This window comes from Pseudorca crassidens, chromosome 18 (genome assembly GCF_039906515.1).
Source record: "Pseudorca crassidens isolate mPseCra1 chromosome 18, mPseCra1.hap1, whole genome shotgun sequence".
Taxonomy (NCBI): domain Eukaryota; kingdom Metazoa; phylum Chordata; class Mammalia; order Artiodactyla; family Delphinidae; genus Pseudorca; species Pseudorca crassidens.
In genome coordinates, this window is record NC_090313.1 from 71,685,667 (window position 1) to 71,706,874 (window position 21,208).

The window sequence follows — 21,208 nt, forward strand, 5'->3', positions numbered from 1 at the left end:
GATTTCCTCAGCCGAGGCCTCCCTTTCCTTGTTAGTGCCACTTTTCTTATTTGTAACATAGTAAACATTTCTAGCTAGAAAAGTCTGGCACAGAAACAGGCGGTTTGGATCTGAAGGAGACAGTGTAACCGCAGGGGTGGTAAGAAATGGACCTCTCTGGCTATGCCACTGCAGAGGTAAAGGGCTCTCATTCCTCTCCCTTTCAGGCTGGGGGGCTCCATCTACCCCACACTATCTCCTCGTCCCTCTGCCCTCAATGATGTCACAGGAGCAGCAGCAAACCCACTGATCAATAACTCAGAAGGTGACTTCAGCGGAGGCCACCCTTCTGGCTGGGGCACATTCCCAGACGATTACAAGTAGCAACGTGCACTTTAGCTCGAATCGATGAGTCTCATATTTCACCTGCTCATGAACTACATTAGTATAGACATTTTGGAATTTTAAAAGCAGTTCCCCAGAGACACTGTTTGCTACTTCTTACTTGGGAAATTACTTAGTTTGCTATTTTCTTTTCTGGTTACTAATAAAGATGCTGTGAGATAGATGAAATAAAAATACCTGGTAAAACCAAACCCTGAGGTTTTTATTGTTTTTGCTACAATATTCTCACACACACAATTTGAATTTTCTAAATTTTATAAAAGCTTCAGAAGCTAACTTCTAATACTTCAATTATTCATTTATTTCAAAGCCCAATGGCATTTTTGTGCAACTGTAACGTCAGTAGAAGTTTTTTGCTTGTTGGTTTGTGTTTTTTTTTTTTTTTTTGGCCGCGCTTCACACGGGATCTTACTTCCCTGACCGGGGCTCGAACCCATGCCCCCTGAAGTGGAAGCATGGAGTCTTAACCACTGGACCGCCAGGGAAGTTCCTCAGTGGAAGTTTATAGGACAAAAAACATGATAATATATCACTATTTTTGCCTTTATTGTACATGAGTGAAATAGTGACATCACGGTAACAGATGTGTGTACAGAGAGTAAAATTACACCGAAAAGGAACGTGTATCATTTATGGTGGTGCAGAAGACAGTCACATATACATTTTTTAAGAAAGTCTGGGCATATTTATTAAAAATATCCAAGTTATTAAAAAAATTAAAATAACTGAGTTTTTATTTACCAACTGGAGCAAATAGCCAATAACATCTTTCATTGTTTCTGAACTGAGATTAAAAATCATACTATGGAGAGAAATAATCTAAGGGTTTGATCTAGATGATGGATATCATACTTGTAATTCATAGTTGAAACCTCCAAACTACATGACCAAAGGCAAAAACTGACCAAAGGTAAAAAGGTTATGACACCAAAATAAATGTGATATAGGACAGAACTTACTGATGGATTTTTGCTTAATCCGACTTCTTGGCCACACAGAGAAAGGACGTGTACCAACTTCTCTTTCGTCCTCTTCTGGAAAAGAAACACACAGGCAGGTTTTAATCATGGGGTCCTGTGATCAAATCTACTCCAGTAGTGTAGCCATCAGCCACAAAGGGCTAACCCACCGGAAGTGTGGCCAGTGAGAATGCAGATATAAAATACATGAAGAGTAGGTATGAAAAGAGAATGAAAAATATCTCACCAATAATTGTAAAATACTGATGATATGTTAAAAAATAATATTTTAGATATATTAGATTAACTAAAATGTGTTATTAAAATTAACTTTACCTGCTTTTCTCCCAAAAGGTGACTATTAGAAAATCGAAAATGAGGCTCACATTCTGTTTCTACTGGACAGTGCTGATCTAAGTTTTCCCGAGGGAGGGGATGTGAACGTCAACCCCTTGGTTCTCCAGCAGATATTCATTACTCCCCTTGATAATCTTTCTTGTGTGCTACAACTTTCAATCATTAGCAAGCCTTTCCTCACACCTAAATTAAATCTATTATATGACAACACAATTCTCTTTTCCTCAAATGGGAGGATAAATTTACTTTCTGCAGAATTAAATTCGGTTATTTGCAAGGCATATTAAATCTTTCTCAATTTATTCTTCCTATAATTAAATGGATAGAATTCCTTTTGCTGTTCTTCGTAAGCCTTACTTTTCAGTTCCTTAGGCACAGGGATTCTTCTACAAACCTTCACATTTCCCAATGACACAGACAAACTAGGTCTCAGGATGACTGGTGAGTTGAGAATGAAAAGGATGGGTAACCAGAGCCTAAAAAACGTGAATGTGCTTCAGAATTGCTCTTAAAGCAATCGTCCTCCTCTCCTGAACATGATTTTTTTCCCTTTTAATCTGATTTAATATGCAGACTGCAAGGAGGCCAATATCACTCATAGATTTTCCTTCTTAATGGAACTCAGTTCCCTGCATCCTTCTTTTCAAATTATAGACGGGACACTCACTCAATATGGTGTCATTTCAAGGTCAAAGACAGGAGGACCTTGATGTTGAAGAATGGCAAGAGATTCACTAACCTATTTCCCTAAGTTTTAGTGGGCACTTTACAATTCTGGGAAGGAATGAATGTAGAGGAGCATGGAATTGGGCTGGACGTTTGTCTTCTCTTTTCCAAATTCCCAAGAAAGTAGGGCGGCTCTCTATTCAAGCAGGCAGTGAGTAGGCGCTGTGCTCTAAGCTCCACTTCCCTAAACTCTGAGAGTGAGGATGAGTCCTGCTGGGCGTGCAAACAAAGGGTTTCTCTCTGCGCAGCACCCAGCAGCACCCACTTCGCCTTCCTCCGGTAATGCAGTCCCTCTTTTTATCTTGGGACGGCTCTTCTCCCGCCAAATGGGACTCTGCCTCTCTTGCACAGAGCCCTTTCTCCAGAATTGCTACGACGCTGGGGAGGGGAGGTCTCTGTCCTGAAATCGTCAGAGCCAAAGACCATGTAAATCTGGAGCTGCAAGAGGTTGCTGGGCCTCACGTTGGAACAGTCTGCCTGAGAATGAGGTCAGCAGGGAGGAGAGCAGGTCTGAGACTCTGGGAAGAGAAGGTGGGGGCAGTGAGAAGGACAGAGAGGGTCTAAGGATGGTGTGTGCTACAATCCAGTTCTGCTTGAAGTTATGATACAGGAGTTAACACATTCCCTTTCCACTTAAGGTAGTTTTCCACTGGGCTTCTGGCATATGTCTCCAAAAGAGCCCCAAATAATGCATGGGTTTCACTCCAGTGACATCAACGCTGTGATGCAGTCACCCAGAAAGTGAATACAGATGACAGAACCACAGAGAAATCTGGCCGCCCACCATGCTCTGCAGGGTCAGGTGTGCATGGAGCCCACTGACTGGAGAGCAGGCTTGTAGGACTGCAGCCAGAATGGTCATTGGGGTGTGGCCCTGTTATGCAGGATTGGTTAGGAGAACTAAGGATGTATTACTTGGAGAAAAGAGGACTGATTCGGGTGAGTGGCAGAGGGGGGAGAGTTTCTTTAAGTGTTTGAAGGGCTGCCATGTGAAAGACAGATCCAATTGCATTTTCTAAGCCTTAAGAGAACAAGGACCAATGAGAAGAAGCAAGAGAGTGTCAGACTTCAACTCAATGTAATGAACTGTTCAAAGATAAAATGGGTTCCCTCGGGATACAGAATACTGCGAGATCATCATCACTGAAGTGTCGATGCCCAGACGGGAAATATTGGGATGGTGGATGCAGGAATCCCGTATCACAGTTGGGTTCAATAGGTCCCCAAGCTCCCTTCCAATCCTGGGAGTCGAGGACCCTTTACCTGAGAGTACTGGGGCCTCTTCCAGCTTACAGGAACAAGGACATTGGAGTTGGAGCCTGATGAGGTGGAAGACGCACTCCGGGTGACAGCCATGGTCCTGGGCTTCCCATCACGCCCAGCAGAGTTCTGCAGTTCATCATATCGCCTCCCGATGATGGGCGTCTTGAGAAAAAAAGAATAGAGAAGCACACGTTCTTCTATCTCATTCATACTTCTGGGGTATGTGGATCGCTCTATCCCAGCAGCAACCAAGAACTGCTTATCTGATTAAAACTCAGATTAGAGAAGCTCAGCGTTACAAGGAGGCTCATTTTCCGTATGTTCAAATACATAGTCCAGATCATTTTGCATCTTCAACACTGTCCCACCCTCTTTAGCAGCTGAAAACAAATCCAATTGCTTGTTCTTTTTTTTTAATTTTTAAAATATATTTGTTTTATTTATGTTTTTATTTTTTTTTTGCGGTACGCAGGCCTCTCACTGTTGTGGCCTCTCCCGTCGCGGACCACAGGCTCCGGACGCGCAGGCTCAGCGGCCATGGCTCACGGGCCCAGCCGCTCCGCGGCATGTGGGATCTTCCCGGACCGGGGCACGAATGTGTGCCCCCTGCATCGGCAGGCGGACTCTCAACCGCTGCGCCACCAGGGAAGCCCCAATTGCATGTTCTTAAACACACTTTGGAAATGATTGTAAAGATAAGAAGGAAGACATGCAGGAAAGCAAAATAGTTTTCAGATATTTAAGCTTGAAAGACTTTCTTTATAGTTAAAACAAGACCAAAATTCCTTCCCCTCATCCCAACCTGTAATCACCAATCTTGATACACTCTCAATTATTTAAAAATTTATTTAAATTATCTATATCTTTTCAATTATTTTAATGAATGAGGTCAGGGCCAGGTTCTTGACAACACTTCAGAAATTTCACTTCCTGAGAGTCCTGGAGTGTGGTGGCTGGGTAGGCAGCACCTCCCAAACTTTAGCCCCAGGGAGGTCTCTGCAGAAACCTGTTCGTAGGCCTACATTCAGAGATGGCAGACGCTGGCTGGTAATTCTCCACCTGCCTCTCAAGGCACATCTTTCTGGAGCAGCTGGGTCTCCGGGGCATGCGGCGGATTGGCTACAGGTTTTCTGTACCTCTTTGGGACAGAGTAAACTTAAGTCAAAGAGTAAGCTTCCCCCACCCCCAGCAATGTAAAAAAAAAATGTTAAACATTGCAAAATACTGAGTTGATACCTTAATATCATATACACACTAAATATCACAATGGAAGCACAACAGCATCTCCTCCTGAGTACTGAAATGATGAACAGTCAATGAGACTGCTGTGTGAGAAAACCCAATCTAGCTACAACCTAATCAATAGAGTGAGTTCCATGTAAGCAGATCTAGTTGATTCCTTTAGTGAATGAATCCACTCAGCCGTGCTGAAGAATATTTATCAACTACCTAACATGCATCAGACACTGTACAGACCCTGCTTACAAAGTGGACAGGCCGTTGTTTCTGCTTTGGGGGGTTTATGGGCCATGGGGTAAAGGAGACAGGAAAGCAAATGTATTTTTACATCTTGGACTAAAATAGTTAAGCACAGGCCTCCCAAAAGTTTGTTCGTGGACCAGCAGGTAAACCTGACTATTTTCTGTCTTCTTCTCTTCCTAACTCCTTAGTTTATAAGTCTCTTCCCTCCTCACACCCATCTCCCTCAAGGCAAGAGTTTAGGTAGTTATACTGGTTTAAAAAGCAGTGTGGCTTGCGGAAGTGACCACAAAGGCAGATTCCGTATTCCTGTAAATCTCAGGCCTCCGCTGGTTTGGCTGCAGTTCAGGAAACAAGGTTGTGGATACAAGATAGGACGTGACAGCTGTCAGATACAGAATGAGTGAAGGTCATGGTTTAAAATGCTTAAGATCATTCCATTTTAAAGTTATCTTTTGGGGGGAAGTCATTTTTATACAACTGAGGCTAGCTTCTATTTCTAAAAGCTGCCACTGAAGAGCCCCAGTGAATAGGACAATGCGTTGAACCTAATTTAGGTCTTAGGAGGTTTCACTTGACATAACTGTAAAATAAGTCTCCCCTTCTCCAGGCAACTAGTTCTGACCTTTGCCACTATGTATTCATGCTAAAGTTTACAGAAACAGTTAACATACCTCTGAAATATCAAAGTGAAAGTCCAGGGTTTTCCCAGGTAATTCCTTAGATGCACTAGTCCATACTCGATGTATTTCTATCTTTGAAAGGTCACTGTGTTGGTAGGAAGGTAAAACTAGACTGGCAGATCGAGAAACTACTAGCTTCAAGATATTCAAAGCTTCTCTCCAGTGGACGCTCTGAAGGAAATAAAACAGTCAATGGGTAAAAATAATTAAAAAAAAAAACAGAACACACAACATGCCGCTAGCTACCGAAACTTCTAATGACCGGTCAGAACTCATTGATTTAAAACAGTGCAGGAAATTCTGCGATAAGTAAAAGGCAAATGACATAAAAAGATAATTTATGCATAAGATGAGCTACATTTAGGAAACAAGAATAAAAAAGACCCGTGTTGTCCACATTCAAATAAGTAAAAGTTTAAAATGACAAGGTACCATTTTTGCTAATGAGGTATTTCTTCAGTTTGAAAAACAAAACAGAAAACAAACAACTGCCCCCCTCCCCTGCAGCAACCCTCATTGCAGTTTACGCTACTGTCTACTCAGCGTTTCTCAAGATTCTCCCCACCTCCAGTTTCCAAGCGTCCCTGCTCCTCCTTCTACTTCTCTGGCTCTTCCTGCCTCATCTGCTCCTGGGCATCTGACCTCTGCCCTCAGCCCTCTTCTCTTCTCCACACCTTCCTCCTGATCTAACCCAGGAATCTGGGAGCCATTCTTAGCTCCCCTCTTTCCCTCCCTCCTGAGAACTTGATCCCCGCCCCCTCCGTTGCTGTTGGCACTGGCTCAGCTGAATCCTCTCTGGCCTCTGCCTGGACTATTTCAATGGCCTCTTAACTGGTTTCCCCAGTTGCAGCCTCTCCTTGGGTCCGTCATCAAACCCACTCCAGCTACAGTGATCTTTCTAGAATCTTCAGCTCAAGCCACTTCCCTGCTTAAACTCCTTCAAGGGCTCCCTCTGGTGGACAAGGTGGAGTCCACCCTCTTTGAGGAAGGCCTGCAGGGGTAATCTCCCCCAGGCAACTCCTGGAGTTGCCCAAACCAGCCAAGGTCTCTTAGCCTCTGTGCCTTTCCTCATGCAATTCCCTCATCCTGGAACGCCCTTCCTCTCCTTATTGCCTTATCAAACTCCTACTCTTCCTGTAAGTCTCATTTGTTTCACCCTCTTTGTATCCCTGACAACCCCAAGCTGACTGAGGTACTTCTCCAACAAAAATACTGAATACAGATAAACTAGCATGATAAAAGTTATTATTTGCCTGGGCCTTGGAATAAAGTGCATGAAATAAAACACATTTCCTTCACTGTTAAATTCTGCACACGGGAGGTCATGGTTTGAATATGAAATTAGCCACCATTCAAGACAAGATCTTGAGTACCAGGGATGGCCCACAGGCCTAAGAATAGGTAGCCTAATAAAACAATCACTTTTTTAAAAAACTAGGGGCATATGATTAGTAGAAAGATGTGAACTGACCCTCTGTCTCTCATGAGTGTAAAGTGAGAAAGTGGTAATGAATGCCTACCACATGGTACAACTATTACTGGAGCAATGCCACTCGGAAAAAAAAAAAAAGCTTGAAAAGCATTTTTAGCATTAAGTAATTTTCTGCAAGTAATGTGACTGGTGAAGTGAGGATGGAAAAAAAAAAAAGTTTAAAATTGTATGACTTTAGTCAATGAGTTTAACCAGAGAAAAACCTAGCATTTGCCCTTGAACTCTGAAACCTACCAAGTGCACTACGTTTGTTTGTTGGAGTATTTTCAAGTACATTTATGCCACTTTCTTAACCTTAATTCCTTCAACTCTAAAGGGACAATTTGAACCTCTGAATTAACTGTTCGCATTGGAAACGCCTGGCCTAGAACCAGGCACAAGCATGTTGCTTCTTCCTTCTCCACTGAAACAGGACCCCTCAAAGGAGACGCTGCCCCCACCCTCCCAGCCAGGAGTGTGCTTTCAATACCCAGCCTAGAAGTCCAAGAGGCAGAGAGGTGTCCTCCGAAGGCTCAGGAACGCACTGCGGCCTCAGGATACCGCTCAGGGTGTGGTCGGCCACCGTCTCAGCCGCTCTCAGCATGTTATGGGTATCAATGAATGAACATGCAGCCTGGCACCCATATAGCTCTGTGGCCAAGTACAAAGAAAGCTCCATGCAAAGCCTCAATCTTTCTGGAATGACTTTCTGGAAACATCCTGGTTCAAATACTCACTTGCACGTATTTTTCAATGGTTTTCAGAACTTCCACATTGAACTGCTTTACCGGAACGACAGAAAGGTCCATGTAGCTGAGCAGACTGTAGATCACCTGCAGGAGGGGCTGCTGCATGCTGGGGAGGCCCTTCTCCAGCAGCTGTGGGGAAAAGCACACAGTGAGTCAGCTTGACACCAGATTTTCACACAGAAGCACCAGGGTTTCCTAGTACCTTTATGATTGCACATTTCCTTAGGAGGGAAAAGAAAATCCTAACTACTGAAGACATGGAGGTATTATCAAAGGCAACGCAGGTAGGTCTGAGTCTATAAATATAATATTATACAGTGGAGTGCAACAAAATAAACCTCAAAAGGAAAGCATCAAACACCACTAATGACTGAAAAATAGAAATGAAAACGAAAGATACATTTATCAGTTATGGAATTGGCAAAGATTAGAAATTGATGATAGTATTGGTGAGCATATAAGAAGAGTATTCTTACACATCAGTGGAAATGTAAATTGGATAATTTGGCAATTGAGATCAACAGTACTAAAAGGGTTTATATCTTTTGAAATACTAATTACACTTTTAGGAACTTTTCCAAACCTAGAGATAAATACTAAGATTTAAGTAAGAGATTTCACCAAGGCATTATTTATAATGGTAAAAAAAACAAAACAAAACTCACACAAAACAAGAAAGCTCTGTAAGCAATTTAAATGTCAAACACTAGGGAAATGGATACATAGATTATGGTAAATTGTATGATGAAATATCATGCAGTCAATAGAATGACATTTTTAAAGATAGTAAAGGATATCAGATGATATTAAGTGAAAGAGGAAGGATATATAATTTCTATATAATAGATGATGCCAACATTGATGTGAATGGGTGTGTGTTACATAGAAATAATGCTGGAAGTAAACCCAACAAAATGTTGAAAGTGTTTCTCCCTAGATAATATAATTATTTTTGAACACATACTGCTTTTATAATCAGGGGGAAAAAAATCAATGACATTTTCAAAAAGGAAAGCAAAATAATGAGAAAACTGATGTGACAGACATAATGAAAAAGGTTACTATTCAAAATTAAAAATTAATAGAGATGATTCAAATAAATGCTGAAATTCCACATCAAAAGTGGCCCAGGGTTTCCCTGGTGGTGCAATGGTTAAGAATCCGCCTGCCAATGCAGGGGACATGGGTTCGAGCCCTGGTCCAGGAAGATCTCACATGCCGTGGAGCAACTAAGCCCGTGCGCCATAACTACTGAGCCTGCGCTCTAGAGCCCGCGTGCCACAACTACTGAAGCCCGCGCGCCTAGAGCCCGTGCTCTGCAACGAGAGAAGTCACTGCAATGAGAAACCCGTGCACTACAAGGAAGAGTAGCCCCCGCTCATCACAACTGGAGGAAGCCCACATGCAGCAATGAAGACCCAACGCAGCCAAAAATACAATAAATAAATTAAAAAAAAAAAGTGGCCCAAAGAAATAACTGAACAGTTAACAGATGAGGAAATATACAATTTCACAAATCTATTGTATGAAAAAAGGAATATCTTCACTAGAAAGGAAATACATAAAGAGATTAATTTTAAAGTACCAATAAAAATATTCAACTGAAAACATGTATAAATGAAATGATAGAATTTAGTGGGGATATGGGATAACCTGAATATTTATACATTGTTTGTAGTATTGTAAATTGGGAAAATCTCTGTGAAGACCAATTTCCCAAATGCATACATTTTCCCAGATGTATCCATGAGCTTTACCTGGATAGATTTTTTGGGAAATGCCACCAGGAAAAATGAGCTATGTATAATCTGATAAAAAGTCTGCATCAAAGGACTATTTTAAAAAAAATTATGAATACAAGCAACAAAAGGTAGATGGTTAACGATATAATTCCAGTTATTGAAAGTGACAAGATGTGAGCTATGTCAACACATACACACATACAAAGTTAGCGTGAAGTGAGCACAGCAGGTTCAATGGAAACAGTGACCACAGCTGCCTAAAATTATATGTAGGTACCTGGCCAACACCTGAAAGAACATGGGACTAACTGAAATAGCAGTTAATTTATATCATATGTAGTGAGTAGGTAAGTTTATAATAAAATTTTTGGTGACAATTATTGATAAAGGCAGCATAGAACAAATTAGGATATCCACTTTAATTTATTTTTTTATTGTGGTAAAATACATATAATATAAAATTTACCATTTTAACTATTTCTAGGTGTACAATTTAGCGGCATTAAGTACACCCACATTGTTGTGCAACCATGACCACTATTTATTTCCAGGACTTGTTCATCATCCCAAACTGAAACTCTATAACTGTAAAACAGGGGCTATAAATTTGCCTCTTCTATGTTCCTCATATAAGTGGAGTCATGTATTTGTCATCTTGTGTCTGGCTGATTTCACTTAGCATAATATTTTCAAGGTTCATCTATGTTGTAGCATGTGTCAGTACTTCATTCCTTTTTAAGCCTGAATAATATTCCATCATATGTACAGACCACAGCCCATTTGTATTTTTGAAACTTTTATGTCTAGTGAACCAAACAAATTTTGCCTCCTTGCTCTCTCCCAGTTCACCTTGTTTTACAACAGGCATTGGCTGCCTTGGGAAGCAGGGTGTTTGCGTTGTTTATCCCGGTGCTTCTTGTGTGCTAAGGTACGTGTGTGCTGGATTAGTAACTCTTGCAGGGACAGATGTGACCAAGGTGATTATCAAAAGCAGTAGGGTGGCACCTAAGAGAGGTTCTTTAAATGCCAGGGATGGGGGTGTGAAAAGAGCAAAATAATCCTTGGCTGTTGACAGTGCGAATACAGCCCAATACTGCTGATCTGTGTTGCAAACCAAAATCCTGCAGGGTCAACTATATATGCTGGTGGATGAAGCAGCTACCTTTTTCTAGGTAGAGGCTTTCAGTCTCATGGAGCCTTTCTGAAAATGACTGATTCTTAACCTATCTGCATTCTGAATTGGTGATATAATACAAGAAAAATTAGAATGGACTGTCTCCATCACTTCTGAAAAGGCCCCAGCAAGAGGCATGAACGCAGATCCAGAGAGGAAAAGCAAACGCTGAAAATGCTAAAACAAGGTAATACTATCAATCACTTGCCTCATAGATTTCATGACCTTGTATAGTAAACCAGTTGGGGTCTGGGGTCGCTAAAGAATAACATTTCATCGCTTGCCGAAAGTGGCATGTATTTCTAGCATCAGCGTACACAGAAGTGACAGTAGGGGTTTGCAATGAATGTGCTAGGAACACACTGGTATGAGGACAAAAATCCCATCCCAGTTTTAAAAACAAACACAAAAGATGAAGATAAAAAGTTGTTTTCAAAAATATATGCTTTGTTAATGAGTTCAGAGCAAACAACCATTAAACATACAAGCCACACAGTAACTCCTTAAATAAGATCTGAACACCCAGAATAATGCAGATAAAATCTCCTCATCTCTGCCATGTCTGACAGGTATTCGTGTAGTAAAAAGGAGTTTAAGCTTCGGGGGCAGCTACACCTCATTTCACCTTAAACTTGTGGCAGATTACTTAACCCGGCTGAGCCTCAGAATCTTTGTTAAAATAAAGAATCCTACATCACTGGGTTGTTGTGAGGATTTTAAATGATTCCATACAGCATCTATGCCAGTAGATAATAGGTGATCAATGAGTTAAGGCTACTGTTATCCGTTTTACATACATATTTTACCCATAGAAACCATAACAGATTTTATCCTTAATTGAAGAGCTTACCTCTGCCAGGTAGGTAACCATATTCAAGGTAATGTCCGCATATGCTTCATGAAGGTATCGACAGACCACGTTGACCCATGTGGTACAGTCCCTCGTGTAGCTGTGTGTTTTATAAAGAGTCATGACATGTGCAAGGTTGGAAAGTTTGGGGTTCTTCTCTTCCAAACAAACCTTTTACAAGAAGAAAATCAATTAGAGATAAAATAGCCTGATGAAAAGGAAGAAATGTCAGCAATTTTGCTATAAGCTCCAGCAGCCTGGAAAATTGATCGATACATTTTTTGGGTAGCTGCGGAGGCGCTTAGTAATTTAATTTTCACAATTTTTTTTCCACTTGTTTTCTCAATAATGAAATGACAATGCAAATCAGCCACCCAGAGATGTGAATTACTAGTGATGTCAGTTATTATTTTCAGGTTTATGAAACTCATCACCCTGTCTGAGCCTGGTAATCTCCGTCCACCATTAGGCCTCGAATGTGCCTGAACCTGTAAGGCATACCTGAGCAATCCTTTCGGCTATATCCTTACAGAACTGGCCGGGGTTTTCAAAATGCTGTATCAGCTGGGGCAGAAGACACAAGACATTCAGTGGAAACCCTGGATTAGAGAAGATACAATGGAGACAAGTGAATATGGTGCATTTGAACCATTAAGAGCGGGAAGGCATATTACAGATTTTATTCTGAGGTGCTGCAAAAGCAGCCTTTTGAAGCAGCTTTGATCTGAACTAACATAAATCCAGGAAAAATGTACGACTGCAATGGCACCGTTTCTAAGGAGGCACTGAAGTACATTTGTAATCTGCAGGTTCAGCGGCTGTTTTGCTACGGACTGTTGCAAATAAGAATGATAGGCACAGATTTTAAAAAGCAGATTAAAATGGACTGAAGCACTAGTTTGAATTTTTATCAAAAATGTATTTTAAGGAAAACCTGCTTGAGAAGACACAGGCCAATCCATTTAAGTCTTACTCATGTAATCAAAAAGACTCTTTAAAATGATGAGGAGTAGCTTAGCTCCACTGTATCAAGCTTTGGCTTCCTGGAAAGAATTCTGGGCCACATGCCATGGTAATTAAAAATCTGGTTTGGGCTTCCCTGGTGGCAAAGTGGTTGAGAGTCCGCCTGCTGATGCAGGGGACACGGGTTCGTGCCCCGGTCTGGGAAGATCCCACATGCCGCGGAGTGGCTGGGCCCGTGAGCCATGGCCGCTGAGCCTGCGCGTCCGGAGCCTGTGCTCCGCAACGGGAGGCCACACAGTGAAAGGCCCGGGTACCGCAAAAAAAAAAAAAAAATCTGGTTTGTTGTTGGCTTAATTCAAAACGATAGGGAATCAAGGGAATTTTCAAGAGGAAAAGAAAGGCTTAGAAAAATAAAAGATTTAGGAGTTAAGAAAAAAGGGAAGAAAGTCTGTACAACAGCAATGGAATAAACCAACACTGTCTGCAATTTGATCTGGAAAGCATAAAGAATTGATTACTGTCTTATGTATTACTCCTGCCCCTTTTATGCTATTGCCTTAAAAATATCTCTTGCAATATACATAATTAAGACTTACATAGAATTTTAAGACTTATATAGAATTTTAAAAGAAAGAACAAAGTGTTCCCAAAGAACCATTTTTAAGCAGAATCGTTAGAAGTACGAAGCCCACATTATCTTATTACACTAAACGAGTCCCACCATGACCAGAACGGTAAGAGCGTGAGTGAGGTGGGCTTTACCAATGGCTTGGGATGAGTCCACCATGGGTACTCTGGTCACTGGTGTCAGCAGACTGAACAGCTGCAGGGTAAGGTCGGTGGTGGTGACAGAGGTGAATCCCTTCAGGAGCAGCTGCTGCAACCCTGAGAAGTCCGCCCACTTGAGCTGTGCCTGGAGTTTCTCCAGTTTTTCTCGGTTCTCAGCTTTATCGAGTGGCATGTGAGCCAGCAGTCTGTTCAACAGCCTTAAGGCCATTAGGTATTCAAACTCAAAATCGGATTCCATCAAGGCCACCGTGACCCAAAAGATGGTGGCCAACAGGTTGGTTGGATGGTTTATGTGTGATGGGTCCGTGAGGCTGTCCTTCAAGGAAGATGAGCTTCTGGTTTTTGAGGAGAGGCCTTGTTGGGTACAGGCCTGGATTCTGTCCAGGGTGGCACTCCGAGGTGGGTCTGAGGACCGGTCGACAACACCAAACTTCTTGGGCACAGAGAAGCTCCTTTGATGCCGGCTGCGCTCTGCAGTTGCTGTGCTGCCGCTGGCTGTTCCAGGGTTCACATTGAGCTGTCCTGTGCTCTTTCTGCTTGCTGTTAGTTTAGCGTTAGAGCTTAAGTCTGGTGATGAAGAGCTGGGTATAAAAGTTAAAAAGTTCAATAGGAAGCCAACACCTTTCAGTGAAAGGCTAGTCCTCTCAAGATCCAACAACAAACAATGAGGAAGGGAAATCATTCTTTGGAAATATTACTTTCTATTCATTTTTCCATATTCTTAAACTGAAAGAATAGGTTTCCTTATTCTTAAACATAAAGCTATGAAAAACAAAACTTAATCAGAACCACCCTCACCAACAAAACCAAATACTGATTTCCACTTATCAAAAAGTTAAAGAAATAAGCAGTCGTCTGTAAAGTTTACTGATCTTTCATTTATTTTTTGTTTGAGTTTGGATAAGAGTAATTACAAAATAAAATGTACCTGATAGGTACAAATGTTAATATTCTATTAACTGACTGATAAAAAGAACAGATAAAGAAACAGCTAGGAAAAAAAAGTAAATGTTTGTGTCAAAGGAAAATTTTTGCACTTATAAACGTTTATGAAAAATGATTTCTAAATCTATTTCAGGCTGAAAAGATAGAACTCTTTATGAACATTCTTGCTAAATTTTTACTGATTTAGGTTAATCTGTAGGTTTCTATAGATAAGTGTGTATGATGTTATTAATCACACTAAAACTACGTATGCATAAAAATGTTCAACTTAAAAATGAAACAAAGCTCAACGTGATATAACATTGCCAACTGAATTTCAAGCAAGTTGAGCTTAATTACACAAACAGAATACAAAATTGTGAATGATTTGAAATGGGCTGTTAAACATTGCCAGGAGCAAAAGGAATTGAAAAATTAAAAAAAAGAAAGATCCTAAGGTAGAAATTTCTTCAAGTAAAATCAACATTTATTCCAACTGTTTTTATAGTGATCGATCAGTTGTGTTTCATATATATTCATTTAAAAAATAATACTTTGGGGCTTCCCTGGTGGCACAGTGGTTAAGAATCTGCCTGCCAATGCAGGGGACATGGGTTTGATCCATGGCCTGGGAAGATCCCACATGCTGCGGAGTGACTGAGCCCATGCACCACAACTACTGAGCCCACGTACCACAACTATTGAAGCTCGCGCACCTAGAGCCCATGCTCTGCAACAGGAGAGGTCACTGCAATGAGAAGCCCGCGCACCGCAAGGAAAAGTAGCCCCCACTCTCCGCAATTAGAGAAAGCCTGCATGCAGCAGCGAAGGCCCAATGCAGCCGAAAATAAATAATAGAACTTCCCGGTGGTGCAGTGGTTAAGAATCCTCCTGCCAATGCAGGGGACATGGGTTTTAGCCCTGGTCCAGGAAGATCCCACATGCCATGGAGCAACTAAGCCCATGCGCCACAACTACTGAGCCTGTGTGCCACAACTACTGAGCCCACATGCCACAACTACTGAAGCCCATGAGCTTAGAGCCCATGCTCCACAACCAGAGAAGCCACCACGATGAGAAGCCGGCCAAAATAAAAAAATTTTTGAAAATTAAAAAATAAAATACTTTGTTTCTATAGAATGTAATAAATAGGATAATTACATAAAATTTGAAAAAATACTCAAAGAAATAGGAAATGAAAAATCATTAATATTTGTATTATTTAGAAATAACATTTATTGTCTATTTTTTTGTGTGTGTGTGGTACGCGGGCCTCTCACTTGTTGTGGCCTCTCCCGTTGCGGAGCACGTGCAGGCTCAGCGGCCATGGCTCACGCGCCTAGCTGCTCCACGGCATGTGGGATCTTCCCAGACCGGGGCACGTGTCCCCTGCATCGGCAGGCGGACTCTTAATCACTGCGCCACCAGGGAAGCCCCATTTATTGTCTATCTTGCTGATGTTTTAAAATACTTCTCTACTGTGTGTGTGTGTGTGTGTGTGTGTGTGTGTTGTAACTTCTTTTTTTTTTTAACTTAAGGAAATGTCATACATACTTTCTTGGATCATACACAGACTTCCAAAACTGGATTCGTTCTTTAGACATTGCCCAAAGTCCAGGCATTTCCCAAATATTCAGTACAGCATATTTGATTTTCAAAACGAAGTTAAACTGATTCTCACCGAGATAATACAGTTAAGAGATCACTGTTCTTCAGGCAGTCAGACAAGTTTTCCACAGCAGCTTCCAAGGTAAGGAGTGCTTCCATGACATAACCCTGCCAAACAGGCAAAGACAACATTCTGTACCGCTTATAACTATTGCTAACTTCCTGAAGATAAATTTAATCAAAACAAACTATTCAAATAATCGTAATATTGGAAGTTAGACAGTCATGGTTACTTTAATGCACAAAGGCTACAAACAAATTTTAAGGGCCACTTAGGAAATTCAGATGGCTTAGGAGTTAGCAGATAATCATGAAGATTTATTTCCCTAGCTGTGAGGTCTTCCACAGATCAAGCTCATTTGAAATCCAACAGGGAGGGGCAAGGGACAAGCATGGCCCCTTGTTGAAGGGGATGGTGGGCATGTGAAATACAGAGTGGCAACGTCTGAAAGCCAGGATTAAGAGATGAAGTATGAGAAGGGCTGCGTCCCAAGGGCATTTTATAGTGTACTGCCAAAGGCCAGGAGGAGGAAAAGAAGCTGAAGTCTACAGGCATGCAGGTCCTCTGAGACGCAGAACATTTCTGGTGGAAAAGAAGGGCTTGGCCCAAGCTACAGAGCTTGTAATGCCCCTGGCTTTCCAGCTCCCTGGTCTCTGGGGTCCCCAGTCCACAGGGTCTTCCTGTGGCATCCATTCTCCCCACTATTTCTTTCACTTTTCCCAGTTTATGGAAGGCTAACCACACAGACAGATGTGGTGCTTTGCACAGATACAACAGCGATCCCTTCTCTGGGTGGGCAGGTTGCACAACTGCATCTTAGGTCGTTAGTAGAAAAGACAAAACAAGACAACTCCCTCAGCCCCCACCAAATAAAATCAATAAAGACAAAACAACACAAAGAGTCACCACAGGATTTCAGTTGTTGGCTCAATAAAAGTCTCCACTGGATTTCTAGAACAATGCTCCCTGGAGTGATTTTTGTAAAAATAAAAGTCAACCTCTAGAATTTCAAAATAAATTGTACATGTCCAAATGGCTGGGATACTTGGCGAGTGGAAGAAAACTCAAAGAAAGTTATTAACACCCCATCTTTGAGCTGAGAGAAGGGTGAGTTCCTGGACTTTCCTTCCATACCTGAATCTCATCTCCATGCTCTCCAATCACCTCCACCAGCCTCGAGAGAAGGTCCGACAAGGCGTGTGCCGACAGTGGCTGTTTGAGGGCCCGGAATATCTGGAAGGACCGGCCGGCATAGTGTCTGGAAGAGCTGGCGAGGGCTGTCTGCAGAGCAACTTCACTCAGCTGCTGCTCCAGGTGGAAACCTAGGGCACAGGGGTGGGAGCAGGTCAGCCGCTCCTCTGCAAACCTCGGACCCCAGTTATCCGCACGTTTACAACAAGCTAGCTGCACAGCGCTACCTCCTGGTGCTACTTATTTAAAAATTAACCATTTTAAAATAAAACCCAAATCTGCGTCAGTCTTAAGGAGGCATAGTGGAGTACAGTCAGACGCTTTGGAGCAAGGTGGTCCTAGTTTCGAATGGGGGATTTGGGACTCTGGGAAAGAAGCTAATTCTCTGCGAGCCTGCTTCCTCGTCTTTCCCTTGTGGATGGCAGCATTTACCTCAGAGGGGCTGTGAAAATCAAACCACTTAAACAGGGCTTAGTGCTGTCTCTGGTACATAACGTGCTCACAAGTGTATTATTACTTATTACGCTGCTACTGTTTGACATTGTTCTTCTGTACTTTTTACACAGAATACTTTCACTCCCGTTTTCATACGAGAATTTGTTAGAAACAAGTTTTTGGAGGACTTGTGTACGCAGAGGAAAGCAAAGCATAGCCACGGCCTGGGCCAAAGTCTTTGCTCTTCAGAAGAGTCCATAAACACGCAGATACGGAGGTGTAGGCACGGCAGAGAAGGCAGGCATCATTTAAACTTTCGCCTGAATATCTGTTCTTCCACCAGCATGAAGGTAATCTCAGTCCTCAGGAAACCATGTGATCAGACAGAAATGAAAGCAGAAGGGAAAGTCCATGACTGAATACTGGGCCACTAACCCCTACACCTGCTGTGCCTCTTTACAGGGAGAAAATCAGGCTACGAGAGTCACAGGACATGATGAAAACATCGACTTGAGCTGTCTCCGTGGTCTAGAGGCTCTGTGGCACATTCGACCGTCTCACGAAGGAGACCAGGAGGGATCATTCAGTGTTACTGTTGTTAGCTGCTGCTTGGCTGTCTCACCCCAGAGACACGTAGACCATATAAGAAAATGTTCCTGCAGAGTCAACAAAGGGTCCTGGAAAATGGACTTAGACACATTCGGGGTAGTAAATACAGGATTAAACCCATATGAATGGATGTTTCAAAAGAGTTTTTTACATCTTTATTTTGCTTTTCAAAACATATTTTTCTACTTAAGCCATTTAATATATGGGGGTTAGGTCCCCTGGCAATGAACAAAAGCTTATTTAAATCATACTGCTGGAACTGTACTAGTAGGATTGCAGAATCCTCCCCCGTCCCACCACCACTAAGACGATGTCCTTTGGGAAAAGCTATTTCATGGGTGGCAGAGAAAAGAAAAAGGTTTCCTTTACTCCCTGTTACACACTGATCGTACATTTCCCAGCCTTCCTGGAAATCAGGCATGATCTCGTGCCTGAGTTCTGGCCAGTGGAACGTAGGAAGAAGCACCGGACGTCACATGCAAAGCTAGCATGTAAACTCCTCCGGAGCAATCCTCCACACACTCTCTTCCTTCACCTGCCCCACGGACACAGAGGGCTGAGACCTCCGAGCCTAGGGGATGACAGGGCCACAGGGCAGAGGGTCCCTGAAGCACCAGGTGGAAGGCTGTCTCCCAAATGTCCACATTGAACTGTTCTGTGGTCCAGAAATAGCCTCTTGTGTTAGGTCTCTGAGCTTTGGGGGTTATTTGTTATAGCAGCTATGCTACCCTGACTAATACAAGTGTTTCCAGGAACACATTTTATTGTGCTGGACTGGAAACAGAAAGTAGCGATGTACAAGGAAACTGAGGTGGGTAAAAGTATCTTGTGCAAGATGTGAAAAGACATACGATATTCTAAGCAGTCTGAAAGACCCTCTGAGAACACGCTATATAAGGTACTCGTACGTTTTCTCCTTTTTAGTATCTTCATACAATCAAGAGTGTTACACAAATGAAGAGTTCACATGCATCATAAATGTCTTCCTTTAGGCTATTAAGTGACTTTTAAGTGGGGGAAATACCAATAAAAGCAGTCTTAATATTTCAAAGAAATTCCAAAGGGGAAACTCAAAACAAGAAATGGCAACCCCATTCCTAGAACAACTTTCCCATTTCAGTTGAACAGTATTTTTTGTTTTTTAGTAAGTATCCTCTGATCATGCAAAGAGATGTGGCGAATCTGGAATGTTTCAAACTGTGAAATGTGCTAATTACCAGAGCAGCCAGGAGAGGTGGTGAGCCCTATCTACTGTGGCCAGCCTGCTGTGTGAAAAAAGGCAGGGAGAGCTGCTGTAGCGTGCTGAGGAACCAAATTTAAATTTCACACACACATCAGCCCGGGCCGAGCCGAATCTGAATGGAATGCCTCTAAGGGCTTAAATGTTGTGATGGTACTACTGTCTGAATTAGAATCCGACTGTGTTCAGAATACTGAGTGGTCACTGGCACAGGACTTGCCAGCAAATACTTTTAAAGCCGAAAACATTGTATCACAAAATTCTTTTTTTAAAGAAAAACAGTTTGCAAGGCTGACAGTTTTCACAGTTGAGTCTGACAGTCAGTGACTACGACTTCTCTCTCATGGCTTTCTTTAAATAAAATCAATACAGGCACAGTTTAATTCTAGTAAGGTACATGGAGCAAGGAGAACAGAGACATTGGGGAAATTATTTGATAGAGCACAATGCGAGTATCAGTATACGTGACATTAACTATCACTCAGGCACATCTGAAAAAGCTTCAATATCCTCTATGAATATTCCTTTGCTATTGCTTCCGAATGCAGGCTTTTACACACACACACACACACACACACACACACACACACACACACACGCCCCGCCACACACAAATACATACACAGTGTGTGGTTATATGGGGAGAATGAGCTCCATTATAGAAAAATGCTGAGAGTGGGATTTGGAGAAACAGGATGAAGTACCTGATTTGGAATCTCTAAACACGGACACAACATGACGTAGAAAATTAGTGAGTTGTTCAGCACTCTTCGAATTCTGATTTTTGGGTGTGATGTCCTCATGGCACCAAAGTGGACCATATGCCCTTCAACAAAACACACAAAATGCCAAAAATGTAACTATCGTTTTGCATTTTTAAAACCATATACACAGTTCTAACTCCAAAGGTACAACATACATTTTTAAAAGTTTTACATATTAATTTGGTGGTAAATTTCAGTCTTCTAAAGCGTAAGAGCATACTCAAGACAGAACTAGCTAATTGACGGAGACACACTTTTTCTTATGTTTTACCCACAAAATTAAAACCTCTCAATTCACCAGGACAGTGTTTATTTAGCACATAGTAGGTGCTATGTGTTTGTCAAACAAAATGATATAATATGTTAAATAAAATATAGATTTAGACACAGACTCAATTTCTATGTCTTAGAATTTGCAGAGATAATGCTTTTATCAGGATCACATCATTAGGTTGCCAAATACTGTAGCACCGACTTGAAGATACAACCTCTGTTGGCTATTTGGTTTTCTACAGTAAGAATGGGATGGATCCAGGGCTGGGAATTTTAGAGAACACCCTTCCCAACACTGACAGCAGTGAGTGGTGACAATAGCTTTCTTCTCCACAAATCAGTCAGGTCTCTGAGGTACCCAGTATGGAGGCATCACCAGCCCCTCCCTGAGCTTCCTGTACGTTAAAGTCTATATTGAGTTGAGTGCACACAATACTCTAAACCATTAATTGAAAAAAAAATGCTCTCTCTTCATTTTTTGCTTTACTTGATACATTAGTTGAATAAAGAAAAA

General features: G+C 41.9%; 1 protein-coding gene across 6 annotated transcripts in view; it reads right to left on the reverse strand.

The window, feature by feature from the left end:
* FRY (FRY microtubule binding protein) overlaps positions 1–21,208 on the reverse strand; it is a 327,504-nt gene that overhangs the window by 40,525 nt on the left and 265,771 nt on the right. For 5 of the 6 annotated variants that reach the window (XM_067713507.1, XM_067713511.1, XM_067713508.1 and 2 more), the window contains exons 41-50: positions 20,362–20,483; positions 17,317–17,504; positions 16,195–16,289; positions 13,563–14,170; positions 12,339–12,436; positions 11,838–12,008; positions 8,060–8,200; positions 5,843–6,022; positions 3,690–3,851; positions 1,344–1,418 (exon numbers count right to left, since the gene is read on the reverse strand). In XM_067713507.1, the coding sequence (XP_067569608.1) occupies positions 1,344–1,418; positions 3,690–3,851; positions 5,843–6,022; positions 8,060–8,200; positions 11,838–12,008; positions 12,339–12,436; positions 13,563–14,170; positions 16,195–16,289; positions 17,317–17,504; positions 20,362–20,483 (1,840 nt within the window). The remainder of the gene's footprint in view (positions 1–1,343; positions 1,419–3,689; positions 3,852–5,842; positions 6,023–8,059; positions 8,201–11,837; positions 12,009–12,338; positions 12,437–13,562; positions 14,171–16,194; positions 16,290–17,316; positions 17,505–20,361; positions 20,484–21,208) is intronic. The other variant, XM_067713509.1, reaches the window with a different exon arrangement.